Below are 24,742 nucleotides of genomic sequence, written 5' to 3'. Positions count from 1 at the left end.
ACAGTAAAAGCTGCGACATAAACGCCCTATACTATCGTTTCTATCGTATTCTATGCTATCGTTTCTCTATGGTACGATGTAGAACAGGGTAGGCAAAATATAGCATTCTTGAAAATCATAAGGTGACGTTTAGTCAAATTATTTAACATAAACTTGTTCTGACGTGCAAACTTTCTGTTTCTGCTTTACAATAACTATCAAAATATTTGAATAATACAACCATTTTGCCATTGAAAAGAAAAAACCTAACTTTTTAACTTACCTTTTCGAACCCTTGAGGTTTCTTCATCTTATAGGTTGTATTTATATTTTATAGTTTGGCTATACGTCAGCTTGTGAAATTCAAGAATGCGATATTTTGATATTCGTAGAACATGTGCTCGATACCAGCATGTGTTCAGTGCATTTATATGATTGAAATTCATCGGATTTATCGGGATCGGTTTATTGCAATGCATTGGTTTATCAAGATAGTTTATGGGTTATTCTGAAAAATATTATAACGTTGTCTACTAACGCTTTTCCAGATTATTAACTTTTTCATGTCACGTTTTTTGATTCTTGAAAAACTTTCAACTTCATTTTATTCATACAAGTTGAAAGAACTTAAAATATTTAACAAATCATTAGAATCGGTGATTCATTCGCTATAAGTACAGAGAGTTTTAAAGTTATAGGTCAATCTTAAGGGGATTAAACGACGATGTATTTGAAGCTACAGTAAATAAACTGTATGCTCAGTGTGGTTACTCTATCACTTCTTTACTACACGTGACGTCACGCTGGCGTTCATCCCACCACTTTGAATCTTAGACCTGTGAGTGATCAACCTTCTGTCTACTAACGTTGCTGTACACGTACAAACCTAAGGTAGTGAAATTGATAGTGTCTTCTTTTGAAATTGAGTTGCACCATACCATACTTTCCGCCCTAGATGCAATAGTATTATTTCGCACCTAGGGCCGAAAATGGGACTTTTCTAGGCCGAGGACTAGAAAAGATTGAGAGCCGGAAAAACATTTTTGCCCGTGGTGCGAACGCTATTTTTCGCCACACAGAAAAATAAACACTATATATATATATTATATATATATATATATTATATATGAGAATAATTGTTTATTAAGCACTTCCAAAAGCAAAAGTGGAAGGTCATAGCTCTAGCAAATCTGAGGTAATCTGAATATCAGGAAATTGTCCAAGTATTTTTATTTTTTATTATGATTTGTCTAAATAACCTGAAATATTATGTTCAATTATGATTGTAAGAGGTTGATTTTATACTTTTTTATTCTTTTAAATGACAATAAGATGATAATATTATAAATGTTTAATTATTATTGAATAATAAACACGAATAAGGAAAAGTTTTTCGATCAGCTGTTTTAGCACACTTGAAATTTGGCCAATCTGAATGTCAACGTCAACAATGCTTGTTGTCGACTTCGGAAGTTTAGGTTAGAAGTTCTATCCTACTCTGAAAATCGAATTTGAATAGTTTATAATATTATATCTTATCTGTATTTCATTCATCCAAATAAAATGATAGTATATTATTTCAGAATACTTTATTAAATTCTAGAAGCATAAACTGATTCCGTTTCATAAACTATTTGGATATTGCCCAATTAGTTCCAAAATTATCCACCAGGTTTCGTGATAAACGCAGTACTATGAGGTTTGAGGTTAGATTCTATTATACTCTGAAATTGATTTGAATAGTTTATATATCTTATTTGTATTTCATTCATCCAAATAAAATGATAGTATCTTATTGCAAAATACTTTATTCAATTCTAGAAGCATAAACTGATTCAGTTTCATAAACTATTTTGTAAACACGTTCATATCAAATCAGAATCAGCTGACTTCAAGGCTATTTTACAGCCCTAGGGCCGTGAAAATTTTACCGGCCTGGTCAGAAAACAATCACTTTCGGCTTCCATATGACGCACGAAAACCAGCTCATTACATCCAAGTGGGGCGAAAAATATGTTATTAAAAATATAGTGTGAAGGTGATTTCAAAAACCTCTCTCCTACTACATGATCCAACGCCACAGCTTTCTCGTAAATACTATACATTTACCTTCAGTAAAATACTAATAATACCTTTTGAAAGGCGAGCCGCGCAGCTTCCAGTTTGCCCTTCCAGGAAACTCCTGATGAGCGCATTGGTCTGCCACAGAGCTTCGGCCCTCTGCTGCGGGTAGAACACCACCCAGTCCAGGGCACTCACCTTCTCAAGGTCATCCGCCGTCGTTTCGGCCAACAGCTTTACGTTCACGTTGTCATCAGACACTTTGTCCTGGTCACGAAGAAACAATTTTTTTCACATTTTCGTATGGTCACCTTTAATTGAAGATTTACGTTCACATTTTAATTTTCACAATTTTCGTATGGTCACCTTTAATTGAAGATTTACGTTTCACATTTTAATTTTCACAATTTTCGTTTATGGCACTGTAATTGAAGATTTACGTTCACATTTTAATTTTCACAATTTTCGTATGGTCACCTTTAATTGAAGATTTACGTTTCACATTTGTGTCCACAAGAAGAACGTTTGAACTTTGATATTCCTCAAATAGAATTGTCAAAGACACATAAGAGACTTAATATCAAAGATACTTGATATTTAATAAAATTCCACTATTGGTTCGAAATCTGCCAGAGAAACGTTTTAAATTAGTTGTTAGAAGATGGCTGAAGAATCAGCCTTTCTATAGTCTCAGTGAATATATGGCATCCAAACAGATACTACTGAAATATGACCAAATCGTGCTGAGCTACTGTTTTGAATTTTGTAACATTGTTTTTGACACGCTATTCTTTGAGTGAGCCATTTAGAAATTAATATTATAGGTAACAATTTTGCATCATTTGTATAATATATTATTATTTCAATGGATATTGTATTACTGTATAATTTTGATTAGGTTTGCAATCTTTACTTATGACGAAGCTTATTGCAATTCGTTTGTTAATGACAAATAAAATATTCCTATTCTTATTCTTCTATTCTTCTATTCCTATCTTACTCTTCTTATTCTTAAATTTAGTAAAATAGCTAGGGTAGAAATAGAAAAATAAAATTGGATTTTCCTCCTTAAGGGTGTGCAAAGGCTAAAAATAAACTTTCTACTGGTTATATTTTTCAAAGTTTTTCGATTTTTATACTATCAAGCTATCAAAATGAAAAAGTTTTCTCATGAAAACATTTTTTCCAATCATTACTTTTCAAGATATGAGCGCCTAAAGTTTAAATTTTTGGGACAGAACATTTCAAATTCGGTAAGAGATAAATCCATGAGATTTATAGGATAGATTCTTCATGGTTTTGTTGATCTAGTAAACCAAAAATTTTCTGAAAATATCGATTTTTGAGAAAGTTATTCAATTTACCAAAAATAGCTCAACTAAAAGTTATTTTTGGTAAATTGAATAACTTTCTTAAAAATTGATATTTTCAGAAAATTTTTGTTCTACTAGATTAACAATACAGTGAAGAATCTATCCTCTGAATCTCACGAATTCATCTCTTACCGAATTTGAAATGTTTTGTCCAAAAATTTAAACTTTTGGCGCTCATATCTCAAAAAGTAATGATGAAAAAAAATGTTTTCGAGAGAAAACTTTTTCATTTTGATAACTGATAATATACAAATCGAAAAAACTTTGAAAAATATCACAAGTGGAAAGTCATTTTTTAGCCTTTGCACAGCTTAACAGTCTCTCGATTAATCATTCATTTCAACAGGGCTACTTGATCAATTAATCAATCTTTTATTGTCAAGAAACATAAAAAATGTTACAAACAACGTCATTTTCTACAATAGCTTACAAAGACCGACAATACAATTAGTAACTTGATAATTTTATTCTACAGAACCACTAGTATTCTTCACTAGTATGCCCAGTATATACACAAACATAAGACTGAAATGAGCACGAGAGGTATAATTCATTCATATAACACCCGCCAGAGATAACAACTTGATACCCAACGTACACGATTAACCAAAGTACAAAAGTCCCATTACGTCTTAGGAACAAAGGTCTACAATAGGTTGCCAAAGTCAATAAAAGATTTTCCAGTCTCTTTGCAGCAAATCACAAATTGATTTTCTGCGTGCAAACCCCTTCTATTCTTTGAGCTATTCGCACAGTTTTTACACAGGAGTTTTTCACACATTCTTTTTAATTAAGTATTAAGTGTTATGAATATTTTACTAATGTTGCTGATGACTGTATGGTCCGATAGCAAAATAATTAAATCTATCTATCCATCTATCTATCATGATCATCAGCAAAATACGTCTAAAATTTTTTTGGGGTAGAGTTTTTGTATCTTTAGAAAGAACGAAAACGCTCTTATGATTATGCACCGAAGCAGTCGGCCATTTTGTTCAAGACCGACCCGGTCGCGGACGACGTCAGAAGTTTACGCACAAACGAAAACCCTCCTTCAACTGTTAAACTAGCTCCGCAGTGCAGGCTGGTTGCTTGGCTGAATCGGACTAGGCGCTGAGACAGCAAATAATAGCAGCGTTGGTGGGTATGCGAGCGGCCGCAGTAACATCTTCCAACCAGCAATGGTCGGCATAGTTCGCCTAGCGGACAGACGAAAGATCAAACCAGTCGGTTATTTGATCCTCCAGCCAGGCTCAGCCAAGCAGCCGAGACAATAGAACAATGGAGTGGCGCGGTCTTATTCGCGTTCATCAGCAGTTTTCTTTCTCACGATTTTTTGATTTTTGTGTGTCAATAATAACTCCAGTCACCAGTAAAAATTTCCCAGAAACGTGGTTGTACTACCATATTAATGACTTTTCATGATGATTTTAATTATTTAAAAACATTGTTGAATTCTGAGCCTTTAGGCTAAACTTGGGGTCGCTGAGAACGAATCTGCAATCAGAATTTCTCTATCACGAAAATAACGAAAAAATCCAGCTGTTGATCTTCCAGCAATCGTTAAGCATCCTGCAATGCGGCCGAAACACTTCCAAGCCAGACACCCATCTCGAATGAATGACAAACAACGCCAAGCTGTAAGAAACATCCTGTACTGCGGCGCTAGGTTTAGAGCTAGCTCTCACCTGATATTGAGCACGACCTGCTGAGTGATAGCTTCGACCGGGAGGTCGACAGCTTCGGCCACCTTGAGACAGGTGAGGCGCTGCTCACTGTCCCCTTCGCCCACCGACTCCAGGTAGGCGGCGTAGATGTGCACCTGGTCGTCCGGCAACAGGGTGGCCACATAGTAGGCGATCACTTCGCAGTCGCTGTCGCTCGCCACCAGCACCTAGTGTCACACACAACAGCAACCACAAAATATAGCAAGGTTGCAGAGCTAGAAAAGGATAGCTTTTGGCACGGTCTGGGAACACGAAAAAGTGGTAAATTGTTGTAATTCCAGTGGTAAATTGTTCAATCATGTGACTAGTGCAAAATGTTCCCATGGAACGCCATTTCAAAATAGTTGGTTCAAGCTTTTGGCACGCACTTATGAAGTCATTTACGCCAAAATGTGACGTTTACTAGCTGTGTGAAGAACAAAGTCTGGTTTTACAAACTTACCGTCTAGAAAAGTGTGCATTTCATTCATTCCATTACTCTCAAATTTTCTATAGAGAAAAATCATTTAACGAATAGTTATCAAACATCATTTTGTTGGGTATGTATTCTATGGCTATGCTATGGTAAACAAACAAACTATCAGCGCATGCGCAGAGAATCAAGCAGACTACAATTCAATCGACCAATGAGAGTTCTGAAAATTTGAACTGTCACAATTTACCAGGCTTCGACTGTGGGGCAGGAACTTGGAACTGGAACTAGTTTCTGGTACAGAATCTGTCAAAAGTTTTCCATGGGACGCGGAACTTTTTACCTAGTAAATTGTGAATCGGACAATTTATCAAATTCCATGTTCCCAGAACAGGCCCATTGTCACAAATGAAAATGAAAAACATTTCAAAACAATAACATACAATTCAAAAAGATCAGCTTCTGTACAATGAAGAAGCAAAATGTACAATAAAGTCATAAATACACAATAAAATAATTTAAAAAACTAATCCAGCTTGAACCGTAGGTTTGTGAAAGGCTTCTTTCACAAGTTAAGGTTTCAAGTTGTCTTAATAAGGTTTAGTAGGAATAATGAAAGATTAATTAAGTCAAAACATATTCACCTTAACATAAGCCTTAAGTATTTCATCTCCAACATCTCCGGCTTGGCTTTCTCCAACTCGCCTCAAAATCAGAACCAAGTGCCAAATATCTGTTGAAAAATAAAAAAATCAGATAAAATATAATAAAACTGAAAATAGAGATAGAAAATAATCAAATCAAAATAATTTATTGTCAAAAACACAAAGTGTCACTACAACGTCAATACAATTGATGACTAACAGATATAACACTAACGCGACACTTAGACTCGACTCACACTTACGCGACTCAGGTCGAGAAGAGACCTGACTCTAGTCGAGAGCATGTGTTTCCAAATGGTGACACTCAGACCAGTCGATTCTAGTCTGCGCGACGTCACCATTTGAAAACACATGCTCTCGACTAGAGTCAGGTCTCTTCTCGACCTGAGTCGCGTAAATGTGAGTTGAGCCTATCACTAATAGCGCGACAATAACAGAGAACATTTTGAAAAATGGCTGGAACATTTAACAGGTTATTATTGAACGAAAAGCTAAATTAAATTCTGTAAATCACCCCGAAGACTTCTGCTACTGCAAATATTGACAACAGGGTAAACAGCTAGATGGAAATTCTGAGCGCTGAAAAAATTCTGAAAAAATGAGCGCTACTATTCAAAAATTACAGCATTTAATTTGGATTTTCGTTTAATAAAAATTATTAATTCAAATGTATTATTCATTTCTATGATTATGTATGTACTGTATATTTCAATTATTAAGTGGAAGTTTTTCTAATGATTTTGTATTTTGCGAAATAAAGATTTTGATTTCATAAAAAAATTCATTAGCATTAATTTGAATAGGCTAATTGCAACACCTCAGTAATTTCCATCTATTTAATAGGTTGTTAAAATAAAGAATGACGAAGCGATTAAAAGAGGAGAGAAAAGTGATTTATTTTTCTGTTTTTATTATGAAAGTTCAGCAGTCATAATAATATATTTGATCCCAGAGGTCACTAGGCAGATTTAGATTAATTGAAAATTAAGTCCTAATTTAAAAAAAAGTCCCGTTTGAAAACAAAATCTCTTAATTGGTCAGCTTGTCATTGATTGAATTTTCTTTATTGACCGAGCGAAGTGAGGTCTAAGATCCAAGTCGACGGTTTTGCATTTCTCTTTATGTTTAAATGTTTAAAATGTATGAATTCAGGGCTACTTTCCTGTATTTATAAAATAGAATTATAGTACCCTTTAATTTTAAAGGGTATTATAATTCTAGTTTAAATGTTTATATGTTGCGCATTTACAGCGAAACGCAGAATTAGATTTTCATGAAATTTGACAGATATGTTTCTTTTTTAATTGCGCGTCGACGTATATAAAAGGTTTTTGGAAATTTTGTATTTCAAGGATAATATAAAAGGAAAAAGGAGCCTCGTTCATACGCCAGTATTAGCGTAAAAATCTGATGTGGCGCACTCACACAACTTTCCTTGCCGTTATGAAAATTGATCACCTGACGCTAGTGTTCACGCGCATCTCAAGTCTACTATTCAAAGATCTGAGCCAGCTGGTGACAGGACAATAACGCTGGAGACACACGAGGTCTGCTATCTCTTCATAGTGAATGATTTAATAGAATTAACAGTTGCTAACAGTTTGCAATTGGTTAATCACATTTTCTCGAATTTCGAGCTTATTTTCAATTTTAGGTGAAAATGTTACTGAACATTATTGTAGAGATTCTCATGCTAAATCTTTTCAACTCGAAATTTTTTGGTTAAATTGTATCTGAAGCCTGATAATTGAGAATCTAAAATCAAACTTTGCATAGATGGGGCGGAGCTCCTGAAATTTTTACAGATATGGGACTTGTGGCAGTTGATAGAGCTTATCGATGACTATTTCAGGTATAACTTAAATCAAAATCGTTGGAGCCGTTTTCGAGAAAATCGCGAAAACCCCTGATTTTGACAACATTTTCGCCATTTTAGCCGCCATCTTGAATCGCATTTGATCGAAATTGTTCGTGTCGGATCCTTATATTGTAAGGACCTTACGTTCCAAATTTCAAGTCATTCCGTTGATTGGGAAATGAGATATCGTGTACACAGACACTCATACACACACACACACACACACACACACACACACACACACACATCACACATACAGACCAATACCCAAAAACCACTTTTTTAGACTCAGGGGACCTTGAAACGTATAGAAATTTAGAAATTGGGGTACCTTTTTTCGGAAAGCAGTACTTTCCTTACCTATGGTAATAGGGCAAGGAAAATAAAAATCAGACTATAGAATATTATTCATCATAAATCAGCTGACAAGTGATTACACAGATGTGTGGAGAAGCCAGTCTATTGCTGTATTTCCATAAGGTTTATAGTTTCAATCAGGTACTTGTGGATGAGATACTGCTTGAGGTCTACTGTTCACAGAACTACTAGTGATATATTTGATCCACAGAGGTCACTAGTCAGATTTCGATTAGTTGAATTTATCGCCACACTACAGGTATTGGTGACAAAATAAATAAAGAATACTCTTTATCGTACCTATCTCTTGATTTTAGTGGTAGAAGATTTGCAGTCAGGATTTCAGATTCTTTTAAAATTTCACTTGGAATATCACGGGCGTCGTTATCTTCAGCATTTTTGAAAATTCGGAATGCGCTAATCAACAATAAATAATTGAATAAAAATGGTTGCGAAGCAAATTCTGAATTAGTTTGATTCGAAATTCGAACTGAAATAATGGCGACTTCAGATGAAGAAATTTGACACTTGCCCGATCTAGCGGATGACTTATTAACTACGGTTCCATGTTAGCAGGCTGGAAAGAGTACTCTTTCCGGCCTAGGCCGGAAGAATCCTGTTTCTTACGTCAGACGAGAGTCGTCTGCAAACAAGGTCTTTCAGATCTACGTAGGGACTGGAAAACAGTTGCTTTCTGTGCAGTGTGGCGAAAACAAAATCTCTTCATTGGTCACCTTGTCATTGACTGAATTTTCGAAAACAAAATGAATTTGGCGAAAACAAAATCTCTTCATTGGTCACCTTGTCATTGACTGAATTTTCTTAATATTGAACACTCTCAAGGGTGTGGTCATATTGGATGCGTGTATGTGCAAGTACACGCTTTGTTATGCATGACCAAGTGCGCAAATGAGAAACAAACTATGATAAGAGTAATAGGATCACTCACACTGAACGCTTGTACTTGCTGGTTGCGTTCAGTGTGAGCAGCTACATGCAAGTCACAACGTGTTTCAATGGCATTCTCCAGATTTTGTTTCTCGGTTCATGCATGATCTGACGTGCACTTGCTCATATACGCATTCAATGTGATCACACCCTTGAAGCTGGGTTTTCGTTTGTGCGTAAATGCCGACGTCGACCATGACAGGGAGAGAATCTCAGATTGGGTGGATTCCAATTTGTCTACATAACCTAAAAGATTAAGTAGCCTCCACACTCTCGTGTTCGTCGACACTCGTACGAACTCGGTGAAAGTGGAGCGCCGGCATTGAAGACTGACAATATTATTTTGTAGTGACCAATCTTTCCCCTATGATAATAGTCTCCATACTCTTGCGTTCGTCGACACTCGTATGAACTCGGTGAAAGTGGAGCGCCGGCATTAAAGACTGACAATTTTTAGTGACCAATCTTTCCCCTATGATAATAGCCTCCACACTCTCGCGTTCGTCGACACTCGTACGAACATGACGAATGTGAAGCGCCGGCATTAAAGACTGACACACTTAAAGCTGGGTTTTCATTTGTGCGTAAATGACGTCGTCGACCACGACAGGGAGAGAATCTTAGATTGGGTGGATTTCAATTTGTCTACATAACCTAAAGATTATGTTCAATTATGTTTAATGGGGCAGGTTGAGCTTATACTTTTAAATGGCAATATTTGATATTATTAGAAATGTTCAATTATTTAATAATAAGGTCAAATAATGAAAAGTTATTTGATCACCTGTTTTAGCACACTTGAAATTTGGACAATATCATAGCCACCTCTAATACAAGGCCCCTGCCTACGATATTGCAACGTCGCAGTGTAGGCCTAGAGTCTAATACATGATTGGTGAAAAAGATCAGCTGGTATTTTTTTAAATCTTTTTCACCAGACAATCAATCAATCAATCAATCAAATTTCATTTATTCAAGTAGTTGCATATAAAAGACAAGCTTCACAACATTGAATCGTCACAATCAATAAAAAACACAGAAAAATACAATAATGCAAAGAGGAGACGTCAAAGAAAAACACTGTCTTAAGGAACACCCCTGGAAGAAATCGATTAATTTCAGTTGATTTAAAGGAAATTTTTATTCTGTAATAATTCTATGACATGTAATTTTCTTCCCTCAAGACATCCACACATTCATCCACTGTGTATGGCGCTCTTTTCAACAGAACCTTCCTTATCCTTCCGGTCATCTTTGAAAAGTTGGAAAAATCTTTAAAGTTATGGGGGAGTCTATTTATAATTTTTATTGCGCAATAGTGTGGGCCTTTCTCCAGAAGGGTTAGTCTATGTGCCGGGTAACCGAGGATTGAGCCACCACTCCTCGTATTGTATTAGATTCTAGACCTACATTGCGACGTTGCAATATCGTTGGCCGGGGCCTTGTATTAGATGTGGCTATGACAATATGAATGTCAACAATGCTTGCCGTCGTCGACTGTGGAAATTTACGCACAAACGAAAATGCACCTTAAGGTAAATTTCTTTAGCAACGACTCTAGCCTCTTGGATAGAGCACATAACCTATAAATCAGGATTGTCATGTTGTTTCAACGTTATGACGGCAGACGAATTATAAGTGTTGGCTACCATTTTGTTTTTACAATTCATATCTGATGAATCATCCAATCTGATGAATGTATAGGCTATTTGCTCGAGCCGCAACAACTCTAGACACGCGTCTCGAGTCATCACTAGGAAATTACACCTTGTGGGAGTCTATTCAAAAATTCTGGAGTGGCGAACGTAGATGACAATGTCTATTGCACTATGTGTAATGACAAATATCGGGGCACCGAGCTTCGCTCGTTATTTATTTATTGACTTTTGATAAACCAAACACAATTCTTTAAAATTATTGGGGAAGTACTAACAGGCACAGCCAAAAACAGTTTTTTCCCGAATTTTGATATATACACTATAAATAGTCCAGAAAGTAGGTCATGTTCCATATACTTGAATTCAGGTTCAATTTTCTGTTGAAACATTTGAAAACAAAAAATTATAATTTAGATTATTGAATGAAAAAGACTAAGAAATTGTCAAAAAACCACTGATTTATTGATAATTAGAAAGACCGGTTTCGGTTATTACACCATTGTCAATCTCTGATAAACTAAAACTAAATACAAGAGCAGCAGAATTTATACTAGTAGGCGAGTACTGCTATTGGTCGAGGGCATGAACGCCTGCCATAGGCCTAGCTAGACAGTCTCCTCCCCCTCAACGGTGTGACAAAATGGCGGCTTAAGCATTAACACTCACTAATCACTTGAAATTGTCAAATAATGATCAACTTTGAAATTTATGATATACTCTAGTTTAAGAGGATTACCATGTCATGTCAACAAATCAGATTATGGTGATCAAATCGATTAAAAATTGTCTAGCTAGATAAAATTTCTCGCTGATTGATTATGATTACACAGCTGGAAATAATTCTGTCTCTCTCCCACACAGGCACACGCATCTTCTGTTATCAAGAGACGACGAAATTATCATCTGTTTTTCAAGGATGAATTATCCTTTTAATGTCGTTCAGCGAGTTTTCCAAAGAATGAGACCTAGTGCAATCGAATCTTCATTTCATAAACCTTCTATGTTCCAAATTTCGTGAAAATCGTTAGAGCAGTTTTCGAGATCCATAAAACATAAATAACCAGATATAAAAATAGCCTGATATAAAAATAACCAGATATATACAGAAATTGCTCGCTTAATATAATAGGATAAATAATTCCATTCTATACTATTCTATTCTAGAGTGAAACGGAGAACTTTAGATGGAGACACTGTTCTATTCCAAGTTTTGACAGTCCCCAAGCTGAAAAAACATTGAAATTATAATCAATAAGTCACACAAATTTCTCCACTCTACCTTGTAAAATGTGGCGTACAGTTTTCACGCTGTATCCATTCGGCCATCAGTTTGAGCAGTTCTGGGATTTTGTTGAGAATGAGTAGTTTCTGTACAACTCTCTCAGGTCTGGCTGATTCATCGCTCACCTTTGCATCGCTGCTCGCCTCCAGAAAACTGAATATCTCTTCCATACTCAATCTGAAACACCAAATTGGACAATCTAGAGACTTTTAATATTAAATTCTACTTATTTATCCAGTAAATATTATAGCGAATTATTAACCTTGCGGCAGTTGCGCTGTTGTAAAAAGTACAACAGTGTCAGTTTTTTTGCTGCACAAAACTATTGGATTGATTGATTGAGTACTTTACTAATGTAGATTACAATATATACTGGCTTATACACTTATATACAATAGCTTACAATACAGCAAAATTATAGATGAATTTACAAAATAATATGATCAAAGAAAATAATAATGAGCTGTATATGATACGAAAAAAACAATTTGTAATAACTATAGATAAAATAGATCATATGTTATGCATCTACATAAATTGGGGGAGCTTTGGACATATCAATGTCCATTCTTCGGAAAGAATATTCGAAGTATCTTCCCACTAACTCTCTACCAAAATTATTGGATGGGGTGGTGTCAGTGAATGAGTCACCTATGCATTCCAAAACTTTGCCCCCATCACTCCACTGAGTTGCAGTATCAACCTTGCTATGGTTCAGTCTTTAGGTGCCATTTAGTCGCGACAGTGCATAAGTATGACTGTATACGGGGACTGTAAACGAACCAATAACACAGGATTGATGGTTTTGCTTGGTGTACCTTATTGGGCTATGCAATGATAGTAATCCAAATGTTCATAAGCGTTAAGTAATCCAATGAGATGGAAATAGTAATTATACAATTAATAATATGTTTTGACAGTAAACAGAGTACATAGCACTTGGAAATTGGATGTTGTAAAAATTACAACACGCGACTGTTCATGTGATTGAGCAGGGCGCGACTACCGGAAGGTTAATTAACTCAGCACTTCTCATTCTATTATTGTCGATGCAGCATAATTCTTCTGATTTTGGAGTGAAATTCATAGTGAGGTCCACGTTATTATAGCAGTGGAGAAAGATAGGAGAACTGCGTTGTCGATTCTCTGCCTTGCCACTGCCTTCTATAGAATATAGCTCATACCGATATATGTGATGTAATATTGACTGTTCATTCTTGTTAAAAATAATAAATTATAGTCAATAAAAAAGTAAATTCGTATGGCTTTTGTTGGTGGGGAGTCCCTTGCGGGAAGGTCCCACCGCCTGAATATATAATTTAAGCCGTCAATGGGCCTTACGACTGTCATACTTCAGCCGGGACCGACAGTTTAACATGCCCATCCGATAACACGGGAGTGATCTGGTTAAAAAACTTTTGGTTATGAGAGGGATTGAACCCATTATAGTCAATGATGTTTTTCGAAAACATTTTCGAAAATGCATCTTTCCATAAGAAACAAATGCTTTTTTGTATCTTCTCAAAAGCAACGTGTTGCATCCGAAAAGATACAAAAGGAGCTCCAATGTATCTTTCCATAAGCAACAAATGCTTTTTTGTATACTCTCAAAAGCAACGTGTTGCATCCGAAAAGATACAAAAGGAGCTCCAATGTATCTTTCCATAAGCAACAAATGCTTTTTGTATACTCTCAAAAGCAACGTGTTGCATCCGAAAAGATACAAAAGGAGCTTCATTGCATCTTTCCATAAGCAACAGATGCACTTTTCTATATTCTGAAAAGCAACGTGTTGCATCCGAAAAGATACAAAAGGAGCTTCATTGCATCTTTCCATAAGCAACATATGCTCTTTTGTATCTTCTCAAAAGCAATGTGCTGCATCCAAAAAGATACACAAGTTGCTTATTGGAGTTACGTCCTTTTAGCATAACACAGCCTGTCAGCTGACATTCGTTCAACATGCTCCTATCATTGTTGGTGATACGTTGCAACTCTCTCATTCATGAAGAATCTCTGTGTGTAGGGAGCTTCCTCCATCTAGGGATCTAGGGTCTCTGTAGCCTGATATTTTTGCAAAGCCGTGAGTATTATCCCACAAATATTTGTAAAGAAATTGGAGGAATATCTGGTGAACCTATCGCTATACTCTTTACAAGAGTTTGATGTTAATCTTTGATAATTTAAGTTGACAATTTATTCTTTTTCTTTTTTAGTGTTTGTTTGTATAGGCTAGCCTAGCTTTAACCATAGCATTATTCAGATGTATTTGTACATGTCCATGAATAAAGAATTTTCAATCAATCAATCAACTTCACAGAAGTCAGTGAAGCAGCTGGGAATTCACGTGGATTCTAGGCTAACTTGGTCTAGCCATACTGATTCTTTCTGTAGCAGACTAAGTAGAGTGCTATTTTTATTGAAGAGGTTAAAATATTGCACCGATTCTAATCTTGCTCTTACTGCATATTATGCTTTTTTCACTCCCATCTGCAATATGAAACTTTGTTATGGGGTAATTCTTGTGGTGCGAAAGATGTTTTTCTTTGTCAGAAAACAGCACTACCCACAGTTTTAATTTGGGCATGAGGGAATCTTGTAAACCTGTGTGCTGACTCTTCCTTGTATTTTCATTTTGGAATGTTTGATGTTTGTGAAAGATAACCTTAGTATTTTCAATTTAAGAGAAATTCATGAATATAACACGAGATCTGGTGGTCGGATAGATTCGAGTCGGGTCAGGCTTGCTAGGACGCAGAGAATGTACAGCAATTTAGATGTAAAAATGTTCAATGTTATCTGAAATTAGAAATATGAAAAGTAGGAGATTTAAGTCTATAGTAACGAAATGGTTGAAGGAGAGAGCATTTTACTCGGTTGAAGAAATGTTGAACTGCAATGCCTATCCATAATATTATTGTTCTCAACTGCTTCAACTCTGGTCTGTTTTCAGATTATGTGGCTGTGTGAATTTATGTATATTTTATTTTGTATATGTTCTATATGTATAATTATGTTCAATTGACTTTTGTCAATGCGATCAATGTTTGTTTATGACAATAATAAATATTTAATTTGATTTAAACTATACCCTGCCCATATGCCACTTCAAAGTCACGGAAGCAAAGCTACGGGACGCGTACTGTAGGCTACATTTAAGTGATTTTTATCATGTATTCTGAGGCAATACATGAATTTCATTTGCTTCAAACCAACCTGTTATTCCAGTAAGCTTCAGGCATCTCGACATAGGGCCGATCGCGTCGCTGGCAGTAGGCGCGTATCTCCTGTTCGACGCGCACGTCTATCATGACCCGCGTGTACGACCAGAGCAGATCCTCCCAGCTGCTACTGCAGAAGATGACATCTTGCAGATATGTTCCTTTTCAACGCAAACATCCTGTGTCTCTCATCACATTGTCCATGCATGGTCTGACGTAACATTACAACTGGAATTTGAAATCGTTTCTCAAATCTTGGCTTTCAATTCTTCCGTTGTTGCAGAATTGAAAGCCAAGATTCGAGAAGCGATTACAAATTCCAGTTGTAATGTTACGTCAAACCATGGACAAAGTGTTGAAGAGACTACAGGAATGTTTGCGTAGAAAAGAACACACCTGCGAGATACCATCTTCAAAAAATAAATGTTTCGGTATTATTCATTCTAAAATGAGATTATTTCCACTATTGATTGATATGAAGAACTTTATTTAAAGATTTGTTTTTCTTGAAATTATTTAACTCTCAAAATTTCCCGTTTCTCTGAAACCACTCGTATTATAATTCAGTACAATCTGATAGAATCGAACAAACTGGTGATTTGTCGAAATTTCAAAGCGCAGTGGTTGATTCAGATTCAGATTCAGATTCCTCCATCCATGTTTTTAGCAAAACAAAATTTGACTTATGTTCTAGCGTTGAAATTATCACCAGTAAGAATAAAACAACATGATGGATCATTTTAACCTGAAGAGTTTTTAAAAACTGAAGAGTTTTTCAATGATATTGAGCAAGGATTGGAGAATAATGGACGTCAGGTGATATTGACTGAGGTTCTCCTCCAATTGTCAATTTCTTATTAGTCTAGTCAAATGTTCATTTTCTCAGGAAACAGCCCCGAAAGAATTTTTCTCGACGGTTCTATATGATTCTAGATCTATGTTCTAGTTTTCTATGATTGTATATGGTTCTAGATTCGAATTCAGCGCCCCAAAATATATATAGAACCGTGGAGAAAAGTTTCTTTCCGGGCTGTTTCCTGAAAAACGACCATTTGACTGGACTATATGTGTTGTATTCTTGTATTAACTTTGTAGAATTTAAGTATCAATCTGATCACTGATAAATATTGTTCTAGTATGATAGGTGTATCTCTTCGAAATTGAAAATGAGCTTTGAAAGGTCGCGTTGGAGTTGAATTGGGAAGAACTGCAGTAATTCACTTAATTGTAATCGTAATTGTGGTAATAGTTCAAAATTGTGGTGAAACTGATATTTCCAAGTGATTTATTTCTGTTTTATTATACAACTCACCCAGTTACTGCTTTCTACGGAGAGAAACTTTGAGGGGTAGCTACATACCTGTAACAGAGAGAAACATTTATTATAATTGACATCCAATGAATAAATTTTCGTTAAATAATAATTATATATTAATTGGCATTTGAATAAATGCATTCTCTATTTTATTCCATCTGTAACTGGTTGGCCGCTATGACTTCGTATAAATTGAGCGCTGCTATCCAGAGATTGTCAGTTTGGTGTAAGGGTAAGCATTCCTGACTAGCAATTGGGAGGTACCGGGTTCGATGCCCGGGCAGGCAACTAATTTTTGGATAGTAGTTCTCATCGAATTTCCATCTAGCAGTTAACCCTGTTATCAATGTCTGCAGTAGCGAAGTCTTCGGGGTGATTGGCAACATTATTTTGTATATGTTCTATATGGATAATTATGTTCAATTGACTTTTGTCAGCGATCAATGGTTGTTTATGACAATAATAAATATTTTAATTTGATTTAAACTATACGCTGCCCATATGCCACTTCAAAGTCACGGAAGCAAAGCTACGGACGCGTACTGTAGGCTACATTTAAGTGATTTTTATCATGTTTCTTATGCAATACATGAATTTCATTTGCTTCAAACCAACCTGTTATTCCAGTAAGCTTCAGGCATCTCGACATAGGGCCGATCGCGTCGCTGGCAGTAGGCGCGTATCTCCTGTTCGACGCGCACGTCTATCATGACCGCGTGTACGACCAGAGCAGATCCTCCCAGCTGCTACTGCAGAAGTGCACAATGCCGGCAAGTGGCCGCACAGGCGCCGGACACGGCACGTGTTACACTCGTTGCCCGCACGTCGTCCGCCAACCGCCACGCGCACAGCTTCCAGCTATGTCACTGACGCCCAGAAAACAATGTTTATAATATATATGACACTTTTATAAAAGAAATCAACAAGTAATGTGTCTTCTATTCAAAATTCATTCGAATTTATTTATTAGTAGAAACAGGGTGATTCAGAGAAACGGAATTTTGAAAGTTGAATAATTTAATAAAACTATCTGTATGTAGACACCAGTTCACATACTACTATATCTACTTTCTAATAAAATTCCTTCAAATTCATCAGTAATAAAATCACAAAAACTCTTTTAAACGATAATCACTGGACTAAACGCACATTACTTCTCATTACCTAAAGTATAAATCTAATAACCAAATATATATGTATAACAACCACAATTATGTAAAATCACAGAATATTCATCAATTGTACTCTGTCTTAAAACCGAAATTCTTATTATATTTTTTATTCTTTATTTGTCTCCACGAATGTAATAGTTAATTTTCAGCTTTTGAACTCGCAGCAGGCGCTCAGGTTTTCCTTGCCGGCTGTGCCAACAAGTAATATTTATTTTGTTCTATGTAAAGAACTTAAATTATTCGAATTGTATTGTATAATTTAAATTATAGTAAGTTTTATAATGTAATTTTGTTTTTGGCAAATAAATTATTATTATTATTATTTCAAGAAAAACAAATCTTCAATAAAGTTTTTTATTTGATTCAATAGTAAAAATAATGCCATTTTAGAATAAATAATACCGTAACATTTATTTTTTGAAGATGACATCTTGCAGATGTTCCTTTTCTACGCAAAAATTCCTGTAGTTCTTTTCATCACATTGTTCATGGTTTGTTCATTGTTCATGGTTTGTTCATTGTTCATTGTTCATGATCCCATCTTGAAAGCTGGGATTTGAAATGAAAGCTTTCAAGATGGGATCATGAACAATGAACAATGAACAAGATGGAATATTTTACAACTGGAATTTGGAATCGCTTCTCGAATCTTTGCTTTCAATTCTTCCGTTGTTGCAGAATTGAAGGTCAAGATTCGAGAAGCGATTTCAAATTCCAGTTGTAATGTTATGTCAAACCATGGACAAGGTGATGAAGAGATCTACAGGAATGTTTGCGTAGAAAAGGAACACACCGGCAAGATGTCATCTTCAAAAAATAAATGTTACGGTATTATTTATTCTGAAATGCCATTATTTTTAATATTGAATGATATGAAAAACTTTATTTAAAGATTTGTTTTTCTTGAAATTATTTAACTTTCAAATTTCCCGTTTCTCTGAAACACTCTGTACAATCGCAAATCATATAAATATGATTGAGAAGGAACAACAGGCTTGGACCAAAACTATTCCATTCCCAAATTTTGATAATGATCAATATTTAACTTGATGTAATATTAATCTCAAAGTTTTCTTCTAAACTTTCCTCGGATTTACTCATTTCAAGTTCAAACCAGAGGCCTCTTGAATTGAATTCTATTGAATTTCTTATTGTCGGATCCTCGTGGTATAAGGACCTTAGTTTAAATTTCAAGTTAATTGGTTTGATTAGGAATGGAGTTATCGTGTTCACAGACACACACACACCCACACACACAGACCAACACCAAAAAATCATGTTTTTGGACTCAGGGGACCTTGAAACGTATAGAAATTAGAAATTGGTACCTTAATTTTTTGTTTGAAGCAATACTTTCCTTACCTATGGTATAGGGCAAGAAAGTAAAAATAGATGTTACGGTATTATTTATTCTACTATTCTACGGTATCTATTTCTACTATTGAATGATATGAAAAACTTTATTTAAATATTTGTATGTATATTCTACTTTCCACTACACTTTACTGTGATATGATACACAATACTGCATCACATTGAACTATATTTTGTATAAATGTAGTGTGAAAGGGACCATGCATGAGCCATCTGTAGCCCCACTGTCATCTGCCATGCTCCCAGCTATCTACTCCATTCCGATTGGCTGCCATCTCAAGTAGCCTCGTCTCGAAAAGATACAAAAGATCACATTCAAATCTCCGGCCCTAATCGAGACTAACAAAGATCGATGTATCAGACCTCGATTGTCTAGATATCGAATACAGTAACTGATGTTTGAGGGTGCTTAGAGGATCTATGTTTTCAAGTGGTACTTGTTGAGGATACTTGAGAGAGATCTATTGTGAGTTGGATCTTTTCGGTTGAATAATTAATCCTGGATCAGCTGCTAAGTAGGTGTTGCCGTATGCGCTGTTAGTACTAATCAATAAACCTGAGCATTGAAGAGAGAGTTCGATATTGGAAGTGAATCCTATCCTATTAAACTAACAGCTTCTGTTTATATGTTTGGATGTTTAGATGTTTGTATTTCACCGGATCTCGAAAACGTCTCTAACGATTCTCACGAAATTCAAAACATAGTAGGTTTATACTATAAAGATTCGATTGCGTTAGGTCTCATCCCTGGGAAACTAGCTGTAAGACATTAAAAGGAAAACTACTATTCATCCTTGGAAAAGCAGCTGATAATAATTATTTCGTCATCTGTTGGTGATGGAAGTGATTGAGCGAATTTGTGTGTGTGAGACTGTGTCAAAATTATGACATAGCTGTTGAACTTTTGTAATCATTCATCAGGTACTAGTGCCGGTTGTAAAAAAGCCGGGTTATTTTCAATCCTGAATAATCCCAGTAGATCCATCTCTTTGAAATGGTCTTCTCTGATTTGGCTCACGTGAAGTTAATTAGGATTAAAATTTAACCGGCTTTTGTGCAACTGGGCCTTTGAGAGGGAAATTTTTGCATTCCTCTGGGAATCGATCTTTATTTACTGTAATTAGATAGAACATTTCTGTATGAATTTATTAATGTTATTATAATTTCTTTTTTCTAATAAATTTCTTATGTTTTTGTACCCAGAGCGAAGCTCGGTCCCCGATATTGCTTGTAATAATAAATTTGGAAGGGAATTTCAATGTGAATTTTCAGCGTCATGTTCTGAATTAAATAAATTAATAACCCTGGATCAGCTGCTAAGTAGGTGTTACCGTATGGGATGTTCCTGCAAACAAGGAAACAAGACATCAAATTAGATTAAATTGATAGTATGTAATAGTGAGAGTAGTATTTATAGAAAGTGTAGTTAGTTAGTTAGTTTAGTTAGAAGGAGTACAATAGAACTTCTTGAATTGTCACAAATCTGATTTCAGTGAACACCTGTTGCAGTAGACGTGCTTCGTCTTCTGCAAACAAGGAAACAATACATCAAATTAGATTAAATTGATATTATATGTAATAGTAAGAGTAGTATTTATAGAAAGTGTAGTAAGTTAGTTAGTTTAGTTAGAAGGAGTTACAATAGAACTTCTTGAAATTGTCACAAATCTGATTTCAGTGAACACCTGTTGCAGTAGACGTGCTTCGTCTTCCTGCAAACAAATTAAATTGAGTTAAATTAATAACCAGTCAAGAAATGAAATTAAAAACATAAAATGAAGCGTCATTCAATAGAAGGACTTGAAATTGTCACGAAGCTGATCTTGGTGAATACCTGTGTTGCAGCTGACGCGCTTTGTATTATGACTGTTTTGACCAGGTGAGCACAGAATGAGAGATTACCAGCACCACATAGCTTCACAAAAAGAGCTACTAGAACTATCGTTGAGTTAGTGCTTAACAGTGAAATTTGAAACATAAACACAGAATAGGTACAGAATGGAAACTGTCAATCAATCGCCTATCTAACCAATGTTTTTTACATGGCACAAATACTAGACACGTCACGTGACCTTAGGAAGTTCCAATCCTGGTCTTCTGATTGGCTCGCGGCAGTAAACGAGATCAATTGATTCGAACCTCCCATCAATACTATTACAATGCGGAGCTTCCTAACATGATGGCGGATTTTTGTGCCAGGGTAGTAGCCAAGTTTCCATACTGTATGTATACTGTGACATAAACGCCCTATATGATGGGATATCTTCTTATGCTATTTTTCTCTATGTTCAGCCTTCTATATTGGTTGAAAGATAATGGTATATGATATCTTCAATGCTATATTTTCCTTATGATAGCAGCCTCCACACTCTCGCGTTCGTCGACACTCGTACGAACTCGGGGAAAGTGTAGCGCCGGCATTAAGACTGACAATATTTGTAGTGACCAATCTTTCCCCTACGATAATAGCCTCCACACTCTCGCGTTCGTCGACAATCGTACGAACTCGGTGAAAGTGAAGCGCCGGCATTGAAGACTGACACTTAAAGCTGGTTTTTCATTTGTGCGTAAATGCTGTCGTCGACAGCTCAGATTGGGTAGATTTCAATTTGTCCACATAACCTAAAAGATTATATTCAATCATGTTTTAATGGGGCAGGTTGAGCTTATACTTTTTATATTTTTAAATGGCAATATGTTGATATTATATAATAATAATAATAATATAATAATAAATTTTGACTTTATTTCTGCGTGAAAAAAAATACAGAACATGTGAAAATTAAAAGTAATAGAAAACTAAGCATGCAGTATTATCATTCTGCTCCACTATAGAAATACAATGAGAAAAAAAACAAAACAAAGAAGCAAAAAAACAAAAACAAAAAACAATACAGTTAATTGCTTACTCTACTAGAGCTACACTGCGAACGAAAAATACATCAAAAAGACTACTCTACTAGAGATGCAATAAAATAACAGTGGACAGCAATTCAAGATAGAGATTCACAAGTTACAAGATTATAATACATATACAACATGCAGAAATAAGTCATACTGTATGCAAATGACCTTAAGAGAAAGGTCACGTCCGCATACAGGAGCACCGGACAAAACAAGCGTTGAATTAAACTGTTAGTTCTATGAAAAATAGAAACCAAATACACATACACATACATACATATATATATATATATATATATATATATATATATATATATATATATATATATATATATATATATATTATATAATTATCTATAAGATATAATTATCGTATGAGCGTGATATTATGTACATCATTTTTGTAATAGTCCATGTGTATATTATAATGTTGTTTTGCAAGAGGACAGTGTTCTGTACATACAATGTGCACGAAAGTTAGATACATTAGGCAGTGACAGAGTACATGGCCTCCAATCCTTCTGTGCTAATTGAAAGAAGCCATTTTTCAGATGCATTTTATTTTTATTATTTTATTGTGGCATTTGAAAAGGGTTTTCATTGAGGAAGGTAACTGATTGAAAAATTTTGGTGCTAGAAAAAGAAAGGTTTTTTTAAATAAAGTGCTGTTTGGCCTGACACCCCGGACAAACTTACAAATATATGTTGATATTATTAGAAATGTTTAATTCTTTAATAATAGAGACAAATAATGAAAAGTTATTTGATCAGCTGTTTTAGCACACTTGAAATTTGGACAATATGAATGTCAACAATGCTTGCCGTCGTCGACTGCGAAAATTTATGCACAAACAAAATGGACCTTTAGTCTGGTCCACACGCAACGATATATTGCACCAATCTGATCGGTACCGACCATATTTTAATTGACAGCGTATGGACGGAAGATTGATGCGATTGAGCGAGATTGATCGCGATATATAAGGGGTTGAACGAAAACTTGATCACCTGGCAACGATTGCACAATCTGGCAAGATTGGAGCGACAGGTTGTAGCGTGTAGACAGTGCTTCGATCAAACTAAATTGCAATCCAGTAACCACTTACTTCTTGTTTGAACTGTCTCTTTCTCCCTACTTTCGCCAACAAATTACAAAAGGGACCACAACAGTATACCTCTTCCATGTTGATCACAACTGAATGGTTGGAAACACCAACAAATTTCGAAGGAAGTTGGGACAAAAATCGTCGCATGTGGATGGAACGTCGATGTACAATTTATTGCAACGATTATTGGTGCAATCAGATTGCTGCGATCATATCGTTGCGTGTGGACCAGGCTTTAGTAGTGACCTACCATATCGAGATCATGCAGCGGCCGATTCGCCTGAGTTGTGCATCTGGCTCTAGACTGGCCACAATGTGACGACTGCTGGAGTAGGCAATGTTGTGCTCGCTTTGCAACTGATGCAGCGTGTTCTCCCACGCCACCGTTTTGTCCATGAAGTGACCCAACCGAGGCGCGGCACTGCTCTCCAGCTGGTCGGCCGCTATTTTCTCCAGCCAGTCCACTACTAGTTGACTCTGGAAATTACCACACATATTTCAAAATCAAATCAAATTTTATTGCGTTGACTTAGAACATTTTTTAAATAATTTAATACAGATTACAGTATGCGTTCCGTAACTTTGCCTCGATGACTTTGAAACGGTATATAGGCAAGGTATGGTTTGATGGTTAGGCTAGTTTCACACACATTCAGTTCGGTTTGCTTTCTGTTCGTTTTCGGCCGATTGTCAAACGGTAATTTGGTTTTAATTCGGTTCCGAATAGCAACCGCATAGCACCAAGCGTCCAAAATAATAATAATATTTTTTTAAATTAACATAATCAAAAAGAAACTATTCAAAAAGTTTACAATTTTTAATTAACTTGAGAATTTTGTAGTTCAAGAAATCACAACTTACTATTTGAACACCAGTTGTTATATTTCAATACCAGCATGAATCTTGAAAATCCAAACACAGCTGTGTTTGAGAAGAAAATACCTAATTGGAACCGTACGAATTAGAAGCTGATATGTATGAAAGTTTCATTCGTTTTCGGCAAAGAAAAGAAAAGAAAACGAACCGTATCGAATGAAACCGAATGTGTGTGAAACTATAGTGAGGTCCACGTTATAATTACAGTATTTGATCAACTTTGGTTTTGCTATTCTTGTCTATCATTCGACAAAGCCGGTGGTACTATCCTTTTCTAGGTCCACAACGATGCCAATTATGTTTTTGACAGTGTAGAAATATAATTAATTAATGCAGAGAATCGGCATCGCTATTCTCCTATCTTTATCTACTGTCATTATAACGTGGAACTCACTATAGAATAAGAACAACCACAACATGATACAGTATCAAACTAATATGATACAGTATCATC

The 24,742-nt window shown here is 35.6% G+C and overlaps 1 protein-coding gene across 1 annotated transcript in view; it reads right to left on the bottom strand.

Moving 5' to 3' along the window:
• Window positions 1-23,889, bottom strand: part of LOC120355686 (nuclear pore complex protein Nup107-like) — a gene marked incomplete at both ends in the record, with an annotated part of 29,631 nt that extends 5,742 nt beyond the window's left edge. The window contains 8 exon segments of the mRNA XM_039444312.1: window positions 2,089-2,307; window positions 5,101-5,307; window positions 6,197-6,285; window positions 11,396-11,415; window positions 12,318-12,497; window positions 15,537-15,702; window positions 20,734-20,747; window positions 23,663-23,889. Of these exon segments, the coding sequence (XP_039300246.1) occupies window positions 2,089-2,307; window positions 5,101-5,307; window positions 6,197-6,285; window positions 11,396-11,415; window positions 12,318-12,497; window positions 15,537-15,702; window positions 20,734-20,747; window positions 23,663-23,889 (1,122 nt within the window).
• Between the last annotated feature and the right edge of the window lie 853 nt (window positions 23,890-24,742).

This window comes from Nilaparvata lugens, unplaced genomic scaffold (genome assembly GCF_014356525.2).
Source record: "Nilaparvata lugens isolate BPH unplaced genomic scaffold, ASM1435652v1 scaffold4238, whole genome shotgun sequence".
NCBI classification, from domain to species: domain Eukaryota; kingdom Metazoa; phylum Arthropoda; class Insecta; order Hemiptera; family Delphacidae; genus Nilaparvata; species Nilaparvata lugens.
The sequence above is the reverse complement of the archived record's forward strand: the minus strand, read 5'-3'. Positions and strand labels throughout refer to the sequence as shown.